Consider the following 12,321-nt stretch of genomic DNA (forward strand, 5'->3'; position numbering starts at 1 on the left):
GTAGAATGTTCTGATGCTATAGCTTGAGAACCAATATGCTTTTTAACAGCAAGTCGGAATCAGTGGCTTGTAAAACCAATTCATGGACCTTAACCAGCATTTTAAAATAATGAACTGTTGAGTGGAATAGAATAAAATGGAAAGTACCAGAGTGCATTCCATGTTGTAAGGGTAAGAATTGTTTGTGAATTTTTTGTTTCAGCTTCATACATACCCATACACACTCACACACAAAACATATAAATGGTTGCAGTGTGAAATTAATTTCTTGTTTTCTGATTGTGGGTCACAGTCAAGTAAGTTTTTGAAAACCACTGTCTTGAACCATCCTTCTTAGGTAAGGATGTTTTGAGAGAGCCAAGTTGGGGGTGTAGGTTCCTGTGGTTTCTGTGTAGGTATTTTGCTTTGTTTGGATGGAGCATGAGACCTTTACACTATTTGAATCCAGATGTCTGTTTTTCACTTTGTTGCTTTCTCCATGAAAGTTTTGGTACTTGGAGAAAATCAGTTGACTTTTTTTTTTTTTTAGTTTTAGTAGGTTTTTGAGGAGCAGGTGGTGTTTGGTGACATGAAGAAGTTCATTAGTGGTGATTTCTGAGATTTTGGTGCACCCGTTACCCAAGTAGTATATACTGTACCCAATGTGTAGTCTTTTATCCCTCATCCCCTGCCCCACCCTTCTTCCAAGTTCCCAGAGTTCCTTGTATCATTCTGATGCCTTTGAGTCCTCATAAAGCTTAGCTCCTACTTACAAATGAGAACGTGTGATGTTTTGACCATTTTTGAAGATACTTATTTACATATGTGCATTTAGGGAGGAAGCTGTGTGTAGCGTATCATCAGCCTTTTTGGCTGCCTTGGGAGCAAAAGCCTGCATCAGAATAAGATGTCGGACAGTGTCCTCGGAAGAGGGTGCAGGCAGCATTACCAAAGAGACAGCCATGACCTATTTACTGACTGAAGGCCAGGAGGGGCAGGCATGTTTGTCATGTGTGTTCCCTTTCTACATGTTCTTGATCTGCAGTATGTTCCTGGGCAAGTCCCAGACTCCCATTTCAGCTTTTCTTATTTTAAACATTTGCATATTAAAGAAAATAAAATGATCCTGTAGCCTTTCAACGTCTTTTTTATATTTAATGGTTTGTAGGTAGAGCAGACAAGTATTCTTTCTCCACCATGATATGACTGGTCATTTTTGATTTGGGGGAGCAACTTTATTTGGAAAGAACTCATCCGCATGCTAATAAACAAGCATTATTAACGACTCATATCCACTTAGTTTATGCAAATAATTAATGTAAGACTGTGTGAGTAGGAAAGAGTATAAAATAATTACAAATTACAGTTTCATGCTTGTATTTCATCTTCCTATATTTTTTCAGAGAGTGGATTCAAAAAATAAAAGTCTTTCTCATTTTCTCATTCTACTAGATGCTGAAAAAAGAAAAAAAGCATTTTTACTCTATTTGCAACACATCTTCTCACGTAGGCTCTTTTCCCTGAGTTAGTAGCTTGAGCCCAGTGTGGCCGATTGGGTCTAGGAGTTTGACTAAGCCACAAAAAGTGTGTGGCCAGGGAGGCTTTACTGGGGGACAGCAGGCTTTCTAAGAGAAAGGCAATTTATGGTGGGTTTTCAGACTTGTAGTTTTCCTTTCTCTGTGGTTCATAGGAACTATGTTTCTTTTTGTGCCTTCCTATTTTGTTACCACATCTTAAGAAATTCTCTTGTCTAGTCAAGGGCAGGGAGGGAGTCCTACACTGTTGCAGTCTGGGGTTGGCCACTAGCATTAGGAAAAGTGTGCTGAGCTGAGCCCAGCTTCACATGGAATCAGTGGTTTTGGCTCAGGGGTTCAAGCACTGTGTCCTTTTTCCCTTTCTCCTAGATAGACTCATAGAATGCTTCCTCCCCCAGGAAGAGAGTCTTTGCAAAGATGGCTTTGTTCTCACTTGTTTGATGCATCAAACTTTGAGTGCTGTGGGCAAGGCCCTATATGTGGCAATGGGACTATATGGATGAATTTTAAATAGTTTTGCCTTAAAGTATGTCTTAGATGATTGAGACTGAACTTGTGAACCATATTAGTTCCTTCAGCCCTCTCGGTGTTTGAGCTTTTTTATGATATGAAAAGATTCATTTCTACCTTAGGACCAGAATGGAAACAAGAAACCAATCTGTATTTTAAAACGAAGAGAAATTTTTGTGGGAACTTGGTACCAAAGTGTTGGAAAGGGCCAGAAGACTAAAAGAGAACAGGTAGGGTTTTACCTAGAGCTCAGTAACTATAGAAAGCTACTATTGCCTCTCAGTCTGGAGTAGAGTCCTGTTTCCTGGGGCCCATTTGTGCAGCAGTGCTCTCTGTGGAGCTGCTCTAACATCTTTCTCTGCTCTGGCTCCCACTAGAATGGTTTTCAGCAGAGAAGCCATCAGGAGACTTCTTGCCAGTAAATGTCGGTGCTACAGCAACGATGCTCCCGACGATATGGTCCTGGGAATGTGCTTTAGTGGCCTGGGAATCCCTGTGACTCACAGCCCTCTCTTCCATCAGGTGAGGAAATGGTTTTATTCTTCCCTCACAGCAGGTGGGTACATGTTCTACTTAAGGATTTGACTTCTCTTCACATGTTCTGGAAACAATCTTAAGAACTGTGTTGACAGGCTCCAGGGGGACGTCCTTTGCAGGACTGTTACCCTGTTTGATGAACATACTGCAGCATGTACGCCATGAAGATGGGAGGCAAAAACATCTCGAAAACCAAGTGGCATTTGACCAGTATCCTCGCATGTAGGACCAGGGAAAACCTGGGTTTTTTTTTTCTTTATAGTTAAAACAATTGATGGCATTTAAAAATTATTGGATGCTGTCTAGAAATATGTAGGACTGACCTAATATTGTCTTACCGGCCACTGAGTCTATGTAATTCTACACCATCCTCAGTTTTTACACTGTCTATTTACTGAGCTTTTTCTCCTTCACTTGCCATTAGACTGAATGGCTAAAATATATTAAATTGCAGTTGGATATCTCAATAAGCATATATTCTGGGTGTTATGGAAAAGAAGAGATGAGATTATATTTACCAGGGATGGATATCGCTTATAGCCTCACCAGATTGCAGTTTGGGGATTGGAGAAGGAAATCCTTCTGCATTATTTTTAGTGTCTCTTAAGAACCAAGTCAGTGAATTTTCTTCTAAGAATAATAGCAGATGTTTAGAAACTAAAAATAACTATAGATCCACACCCATCTAATATCCTTCTTCAAGAAATTTAAAGTTTTTGAGACTTGAAGCGTGTATGCATATGTATTTTAGGTGCCTTTTCTTATATTATGCTTTATTGACTTATTATTTACTGAGTTTGAGACAGGGTCTTGCTGTGTTGCCCAGGCTGGAGTGTAGTGGCACAAACACGGCTCACTGAAGCCTTGGTTTCCTGGGCTCAAGTGATCCTCTTGCCTTAGTCTCCTAAGTACAGGGACTACAGGCACACTAATTTTTAATTTTTTTTTTATAGAGATGTGGGTCTTACTCTGTTGCCCAAGCTGGTCTCGAACTCCTGGACTCAAGCGATCCTCCCACCTCGACTTCCCAAAGTGCTAGGATTACAGATGTGAGCCACTGCACCTGGCCCATGCTTCATTTATTTAGTAATCAGTAGCAAACACTATCATAGCAATATAGAAAATTTAGCATGACAGAAACAGTACTATAGAAAACAACGCAAATAAGACTAAGAAAGTGTTTGCATCATCAGGAAAGGCAGAATCCATTTCTGTATCCTTGAGACAATAACAGAGGATACAAATATAAGGAAATGTATGAGAAACTTCCTTCCTGGTGTCAGTTAGAAGATACTTATTGGTGCTTTAGGACTTTGAGAGGTCTTACCCACTTAAAGCCTGGGTGTTGCATTAGGCTGACTTAGGAAAGAAAGTGTTATTCTCTGCGGCTCCCTCTTTTGCTCTGTCTCATGGTGTTTCAGTCACGTGCAAAAAAAAAAAAAAAAGAAATAATTAAAACTGTTGAGGTATAAGGGAAATAACTTATCAAGGGTAGTGTGACAGGTCTTAGATTTTTACAGCAGCCCTTTTCATTTAGAGAAGAACACATTATCTAATAAAATGATCAGGAGAAAAGAATGAAGGAAAATCATCTATAGGCGAAAGTCTTTTGAAGATAATTTTTTTAAAAAACGTTGTTTCCCATACTTTAGAACCCTTGATTTCTCTAATTCACATACATTTTAAACTTTTCCAAAATCATAAAATATGTTTAAAACTATCCTCCCCAACAGATAGTGGTGTGTCTTCTAATTCTTAAACCTCTTTTGGAGAGTTTAATAATGATTTGGATAGTGCTTTCCATTTTTAGTGTATAAACACTGATCCAAACTGCATTTGATCATCTTCACAAAGAAATATGAGGCAAAGAGATAAAATGTAAGAATCCTGATGAGCTAGAGATAGAGTGGGCATTTGGAAGCAGTCTCAAATGCAGAATTGCCTGGGCTGTCACATTTCTTCTGTTTTTAGAGAAAGTTATTGTGAATTCATAGATTTAGAAGGGGACTCCAGGGAATATCTAGTATTTCCCTTTGTTGAAAGCATAGCATCTAGAGCATATGGTTTTCTGTTCTTCCACTAATGGACATGGCAGTGTGCAATGGTTGGTGGTTGCCCAACTCTGGAAATTTCCTAAAAAGTTTTAGACCATCATTATGGTGGATGAACCGTATGGTATGGAAATCATTTCTCAAGACAGTTATAACAACACATTTGTCTAAGGAGATGCAATTTTAGTCTCCATTTCTTGCCCTGTTTAGTGTGCTCCAATATTTACAGATGAAAGGTTCTAATTTTATCCATTGTAGGTCTGGTCTGGTCTTTCTTTTTAGACAAAGTCTCACTCTGTCACCCAGGCTGGAGTGCAGTGGCACGATCTCAGCTCACTGTAACCTCCACCTCCCAGGTTCAAGCGATTCTCCTGCCTCAGCCTCCCAAGTAGCTGGGACTACAGGTGCGTGCCACCACGCCTGGCTAATTTTTTGTATTTTTAGTAGAGACAGGGTTTCACTGTGTTAGCCAGGATGGGCTCGACTTCCTGACCTCATGATCCACCCGCCTCAGCCTCCCAAAGTGCTGGGATTACAGGCATGCACCACCGTGCCCGGCTGTAGGTCTTTCTTATGTGGTTTCAGCCCCCTCTCTTCCTGCATGCAGGTGCCCACCACACTCTGCGTCTGTTCCTCAAGTCCTTCCACCCCTCGCCCTGCCTGTTTGGGATTTCCTCTCGGCATTTTGGGCATAAAGATATGATTACTGGTGACTGTGTAGACTTCCTGGTATTAAAGATACATTTTGGATGTATTTCACTTTTCTAGTTTTGTCGAATGCTTTTCCATGACCTCATGTGTCCAAAATGACCTACACGTTGTAATGTTTACTAATCCACCTCTTTTCATGCATGCATGGGCTCCCTGAGATGCAGTGAATCACTTCTAGAATCTGCATTAATAGAGGGGAAAATGTTAAGGTTTTTCTTTTTCTGTTAGATGCATTTCTATCTTCAGCAGTTCATTTTTTAAGGTGAAAAACAAGCAAGGATTTGTTTCCATTGCTTTTACAGTAGTCCTTCCTTATCCACAGGGGATACATTCCAAGCCCCCCAGTGGATGTCTGAAACCTTGGATATACTGAACCCTATGTATACTCTGCTTTTCTTATACTTTGCCTACCTAAGATCAGGTTTACTTTGAAAGTAGGCAGAGTAAGAGATTAACAACAATAATAATAAAACAGAGCAATTATAACCATATGCCAGCATCACTACTCTTGCTTTAGGCTATTCTTAAGTTTCTTGAACACAAGCACTGTGTTACCACGGCAGTTGACTAGATAATGAGGCGGCTTCTAGCGACTCAGGGGCGGGGAGTGTAGACAGCATGGAGATGCTGGACAAAGGGATGATTCATGTCCAGTGCAGGATGGAGTGGGACAGCTCCAGATTCCATCCCAATACTCAGAAGGGCCCGCAACTTAAAATTTACGAATTGTGTATTTCTGGAATTTTCCATTTGATATTTTCAGACTAAAATTGACTGTGTGATACTGACACTTCAGGAGGTGAAACCATGGATGAGGGGGAACTACTGTATTTCCTTCTTCTGGGATCGTTGTGGAATTATCTTCTAATGGAATTGCAAGGATGTTTCTCCTTGGTTTTCTTCCTTGCCAGTAAACTCTCAGAAGGCCTTGCAAAGAAGCATTATATAATACATGAATTTCTCAATTAATATTCAAAACTTTCCCAACTCAGACTGTATTCCAGTGTCTATTTTTTTAATCTGTTCCACTGTTTTTTCCTTTTAAAATTCCTTTTAGATTTTTAACTCCATGAGTAGTTACAATTTCTTAAAAATAGCAATTGTGAAAGTTCTCCCCCTACATTATTTTGAACTTTTCTCCACAGATATTATTGTAGGAACACTCATCTGAGCAGTATATTTGTACCAGGAAAGCTAGGTTAGGCCAGGTGCTGCTGAGTATGCCCAGCTGGTGGTGAGACGGCTCGAGCACAGGCAGCAGGTGCCCTGGGCTGAGCACCTCTCTCTGGTCGCTATTCCAGTATTTGCTAGTCATGTTACTTCTGGGAGCTCTGGTTTCCTCAGCAGTAAATTGGAAGTGCATCATAATATTCTGTCCATTTTACAAGGTTGTTTCTAGGGTTATAGAAGATAAAATTTAACAAAGGGATTCTGTAAACCATTTAGGGCAGTTTAAGTATTCAGATCAAAGATTTAGGCAGACTGTAATAAAATAGTAACCTACAAAAGACTTGTTTTTAAAATGTATCACATCTAGTTTTAATAGTCAAGACAATTTTAGTATTGAATAAAACAGATGGCCCGTACAAATTAATAAATTTAAGATGATTACTGGCTGGGTGAGGTGGCTCACGCCTGGACTCCCAGCACTTTGGGAGGCCAAGGCGGGTGGATCACCTGACCTCAGGAGTTCGAGACCAGCCTGACCAACATGGTAAAACCCCATCTCTACTAAATAACAAAACATTAGCCAGGCATGATGGCACATGCCTGTAATCCCAGCCACTTGGGAGGCTGAGGCAGGAGAATTGCTTGAACCTGGGAGGCAGAGGTTGTAGTAAGCCAAGATTTTGCCACTGTACTCCAGCCTGGGGGCAGAGTGAAACCCTGTCTCAAAAAAAAAAAAAAAAAAAAAGATGATTACTGGGAGGAACTGGATGCTTAGCTTAGAGCAAACAAAATAGTATCTGATTTCAGTTTCCTTTTAACCCTATAGGTTACTTCTTCAGTCTTAGCACTCTAACCTGTATCTAATGCTGCTTAAGTTTTATTTTCTAACTTCTAGAGAATGTTGCAATGTAGATAATACAAAAACATTTTAGGTCATTTTGCAAACTGTTTTGAGTTACTTGCTAATCGTTTAAACCTCTTGAACTAGACTAGATATTTCAACAGGAAGAGAGTGTGAGTTACCTTAGCCTTCCCCCCAGTGAGCTCCTTGTTTTCTTTCTTCGAAAGACATTACCTTATTACACATTAGAGCAGTAGACAGGCCAAGTGGAGTTTGAGAACTCCTTGCCCCAGGCCCCCACAATCCAAATATGGCCAGAGTTTCCTTGGAAGTACCTGGAACATAACAGTTTTTCTGCCTTTGTGCAGAAGTGATAAAAGTAGCTTTAAAAGCTTTTTATATTTAGTATTGTGGTTCAGGAATCTCCCAGAGGCAAGACTATAGAACACAGAAGAAAAAAGCAGTACATTTGGGATATTTAGGTAATTGGAGACACAAAAGCAAAGAACCTGGAGTTACAGGAAAGATAGAAAATAGTTTCCTTTTTGCTTTTAGATTCCCATAGTCAATATTAAATAGTGGAGCAAAGCAGTCCATTGTATAAATTCATATGCTGTTCTGCAGCAAAATTACGTTCAATCAACAAGGAAGCCTAACTGTCTGTTTTTCCTGTAGGCTCGGCCGGTGGATTACCCTAAGGACTACCTTTCTCATCAGGTTCCCATATCGTTCCACAAACACTGGAACATCGATCCAGTGAAGGTGTATTTCACATGGTTGGCACCCAGTGAGGAAGACAAAGCCAGGCAGGAGACACAGAAAGGTTTTAGAGAGGAGTTATAAAGCAGGGTGGCCTATGGGCATAGCCTGCGCAGGGAATGGAGTAGAGACTGGCCTCGTCCTGCTGTGCTGTGCTCACAACACTTCTGTCTGCCACATGGCATTGGATGCTTCCTGACTTTAGGGTGATATTTTGTGTATGGTATTTTTTGACAGAGGAAGAGAAGGGGTCATAGGAGAAACATTGTTTCTGGGAAATAATCACTTGCTTTTGACTTACACAGTTGTTGTAACATGCAGTGATGACTGTGTGTTCTCCAGGCTGTGATACAGCAGTTTTATTATTGTCACAGGAAAATAATGGTACCAGAAGTCCCTTTCCTGTGCTCTCTCTTCATTATAATGGAAATTTCAGTTGGGCATGAGCCTGGAGAGATGTGACTGTCTGCAGTTCTATTTGTATATATAAAAAGAGGAGTGAAAGTCTTTTGACATGGATATTACAATGGTATGAACTTTTAAATCATATTATTGATGATGAAAATTATTTCCTGGGAACTCAGTAGGAATAATGCTGCATTAAAGAATAATACTGTACATAAAACATCCTGAAAGTCTAGCTTTGAAATCCCCTGAAGTCTGTAATCATGGTGGTTATGCTTTATCTATTCTTTTGCTGTTTGTGCCTCATAAAAAGAGAATGAGGTCTTCTGCTAGAGCTTCCTATTGCTTTAGAAGTTCATCCGTGTTCTATGTCCCCCTGAAGCCCTGTCTTTATGGCCTACTTGTAACATGAAAGTGTAGTGGATGCTGCCAGGAAATAGTGTCCTCAACAATGGTGACATGTTTTGTTCAAGTCAGCCAGCTCTATGTGAGTCTCAGGAAGTGAATTAAATTTGGACCTTATGTTTTACTCTTTTTTTTTTTGAATGTTACTTAATGACTCTCCTGACTCAGAAGAGAAACCCCTTATGGAAGGACAACATGGTGTCTGGCAATTTCTCTGGGTTTCCAAAAAATGACATTTGAACACAGTATTTTGAAACAGCTCTAGTTTTCAAATTATATCTTTAATATATAGTAATTTAACATATTCAGTATTAATGTATAAAAAGCACTCTGTTTAATTATCCAATTCCGTTTTTGTAAAGGTATTTGCATAAAATTTGATTTAATATGTCTTAAACTAATTTTGGTACAGTAAAGTACTTCTTTTTTTTTCTTTTTAATAAAAACTGTTATTTGTTAACTTTGCTTATAATGCTTTTTATAGCCAAGCACAAAGTTTAAAGCCATACCACCCAAAGTACCTGTGTGTTAATATGTTTTTCTTATAGCGTAGATTTGACTCATTTCTAAAAGGATGTAATAGTACTTACCATTTTTCCAAATTAGCAACTACCAGATCTAGTGTGTTGCAGTGATAACACAATGCACTGGATTCAGTTTTGTGAAAATGGATTATGTGGCCCGTCCAAGGGATCTATCAGGGTTGACCAGCTGATGAGAGGCTCCACCAGGATTTCTAGATCGCATCAAGCTTCTACTGATGGCCTCAAGCTTTGTCATTGTAACCGAGATTGTTGTCATTGCTACCATGGTAGTCACCTTCATGTCATCTATAATAATACTTCAAGAGAGCCTGGCTGCCTACACCAGTGGATAAGAGTCTCCAGTTCTTCTGCTCTGGCCTACTGACTGTTACCACTGAGAGAACAGCATGTTCATTTGACAGGATTGAAGCTGGCATTCACATATGAAGATCCGTGTCAAGCTTTCTTCTGTGGTCTGATCAGTGCCTTCTACTGATACCGGGGCACCTCCTCTGGTACGTTTAAGTGTTTTGTTAATTATGTTTACTTGTTGGAACTGTGTAAGTCTAACCACAAATAAAAGATCTTTGTGTACAAAGTTTCTGATTTGTCAAATATTGTGTTCATTAATCTAGACTGGGAATGGGGAGGCGAATGGGGGAAAGGAATGAATGAAATCAGAGAAAAAAGCAGTTTGGTAAATACAGTTTCAAGAGAGAATAATTACTTCAGAGCTACCCTTTTAAGAGGAAACTATCAGAAGTTGACCGTATGTTTATATAAAGTTTATGAAGCCATTATGTTTTGTTATATAACAAATCAGAGATGTTATTTTACAGTCGATTCCCATCGGAAGAACTCAATTTTGAGTCTGACATTTCCAGGAGCAGTTATTGTCTTATTTACATTCCCTTTGCTTTGAAGTAGGGCTTTCCTTCCAAATGGCTATTTTTAGGCTAAGGATGTTAACATCAGGGATTTGTGTGTGGAATAACTGGAATGTCATTTTTGCTTTTAAGTCATTCCTGATGATATAGCCAAAGCAGGTTGTCTATGTAGAATTTTTACATCTTTCAGCTAAATCAGAAATACAGACATGAAAATAACCTTTATAGAGTGCTTGAGAGCAGAAAACGCTAATAGCATGCTAAGTTACAAATGATGCTATGTATGGGTTTGTAAATATCAGTGCTTTCTGTATTTCTGGGTTTACTGAAAACCTCTCATGCTTCCACATCTCTGTGTATTATAGTTATGTATATTTTCTCAAAAATTAATATAGTTGACATCTTTAGAATGTTTCTGTTGTCTTCCATTCATAATCAGAAATGTTTTTTCTGTGGTATAAAGACTTTATAATGTAATTAAAAGTTGAACACTTTCTTACAAAGAAAACTCTAGGCCCAGATGGTTTCATCAGTGATTTTCTCCAGTCATCTAAAGATGAAATACTGTGTTTATGTCACATAAACTCCCAGAGCATAATGAAAAAGAAAACATTTACCAACTGAATTTATGAGACCCAGATTTCTCTGACACCAAAACCTCACAAAAGAAAATCACAGACCAGCACCTTTCGTAAAAGACAGTGATCTAAACAAAATGATCAGCCGTATGTAAAAAGAGGATACATAAAAAGGATAGAAACTTATGGCCAATTGGGTTTATCTCAGGGTTGCAAGACTGCTATAACATTCAAAAATCAAGTCATTCACCACATTAATAGAATAAAGGAGAAAAATTATATGACCATTATGGTAGCTGCACAAAAAAGGAAAAACAAAGCATTTGACAGAATTCAGCCAACCATGTACTTCTCAGAAACTAGGTAAATTCCTCAATACAGTAAAGAGTATCTACAAAAAACCTATCATAATAGTACTTTCATGTTGAATTATTTCTCTCCCTAAATTTGGAGGAAAGACTAGGATGTCCAGCATTACTACTTCTATTCACCGTTGTTTAGCATATCCCAGTCAGGGCAAAGAAAACGATAATAAAGAGTAAAGACAAGTAAAAAGTTATTTACAGATGACTTGATAGCATACAAACAGATCCAAAGTATCTTATCATGAATTTAGTAAGATCACTAGATACAGACTGATACAAAAAATTATTTCTACATACTAACAACCAACAATTAGAAAATAAAATTAGGAAAACGGTGTTATTTGCAATGGTTTAAAAAATACGAAATACTAAGGAAGTAGATCTTAAAAGTTACCACCACCACCAAAGGGAAAAAAAATGTGAGGGAATGGACGGATATGTTAATTGGCTTGATTGTGGCAATTATTCCACAATGTATACATATATACAGTCATGTTGTACATTGAGTATATACACTTTTATATGTCAAGTATACCTCAGTAAAGCTGGGAAACATTAGCAAATATCTAGAAATAGTTGCAAGACCTCAACACTGAAAACCAGAAAATACTGAGAGAGATTAAAAGGAACTAAGTAAGATTTATCATGTTATGTACTGAAATATTCAATATTGTTATGACTACAATTACCTCAAATTGATCTATAGTTTTAGTTTCAGTAAAAATCTCAGGCTTTTTTGTGTGTAAAAATTCACAAGTTGGTTGTAAATATAGAAGGAAATGCAAAGGACCTAAAATAGGCCAATTGTGATGACCAAAATTCAAAGATTTACATTAACGGATTTCAAGACCTACCAAAAAACTACTGGCGTGTTTTACTGGCATGAGGACTGAAGGTAGATAAATTGAACAGAATCCATACATATGTGATTACTTGATGTAAGACAACAGCAATACATGCAATTCATGAGGGAAATGTAGAGAAATAAGAGAAATTGTAAATGAATGTAGAGAAATTAATCCACATGGAAGAATGTGAAGCAATACTAACTCAGATTACAGCCA

The 12,321-nt window shown here is 38.4% G+C and overlaps 1 protein-coding gene across 6 annotated transcripts in view; it reads left to right on the forward strand.

Moving 5' to 3' along the window:
• Positions 1–10,028, forward strand: part of B3GLCT (beta 3-glucosyltransferase) — a 111,314-nt gene extending 101,286 nt beyond the window's left edge. For 4 of the 6 annotated variants that reach the window (XM_035302444.3, XM_078375250.1, XM_035302442.3 and 1 more), the window contains 2 exons: positions 2,402–2,546; positions 8,010–10,028. In XM_035302444.3, coding sequence (XP_035158335.1) covers positions 2,402–2,546; positions 8,010–8,177 — 313 coding nt within the window. In that variant the 3' untranslated portion in view covers positions 8,178–10,028. Of the gene's footprint in view, positions 1–2,401; positions 2,547–3,514; positions 3,611–8,009 lie in introns of all 6 variants that reach the window. The other 2 variants (XM_054256741.2, XM_078375249.1) reach the window with 1 other exon arrangement.
• The last annotated feature ends 2,293 nt before the right edge of the window (positions 10,029–12,321 follow it).

This window comes from Callithrix jacchus, chromosome 5, assembly GCF_049354715.1.
Source record: "Callithrix jacchus isolate 240 chromosome 5, calJac240_pri, whole genome shotgun sequence".
NCBI classification, from domain to species: domain Eukaryota; kingdom Metazoa; phylum Chordata; class Mammalia; order Primates; family Cebidae; genus Callithrix; species Callithrix jacchus.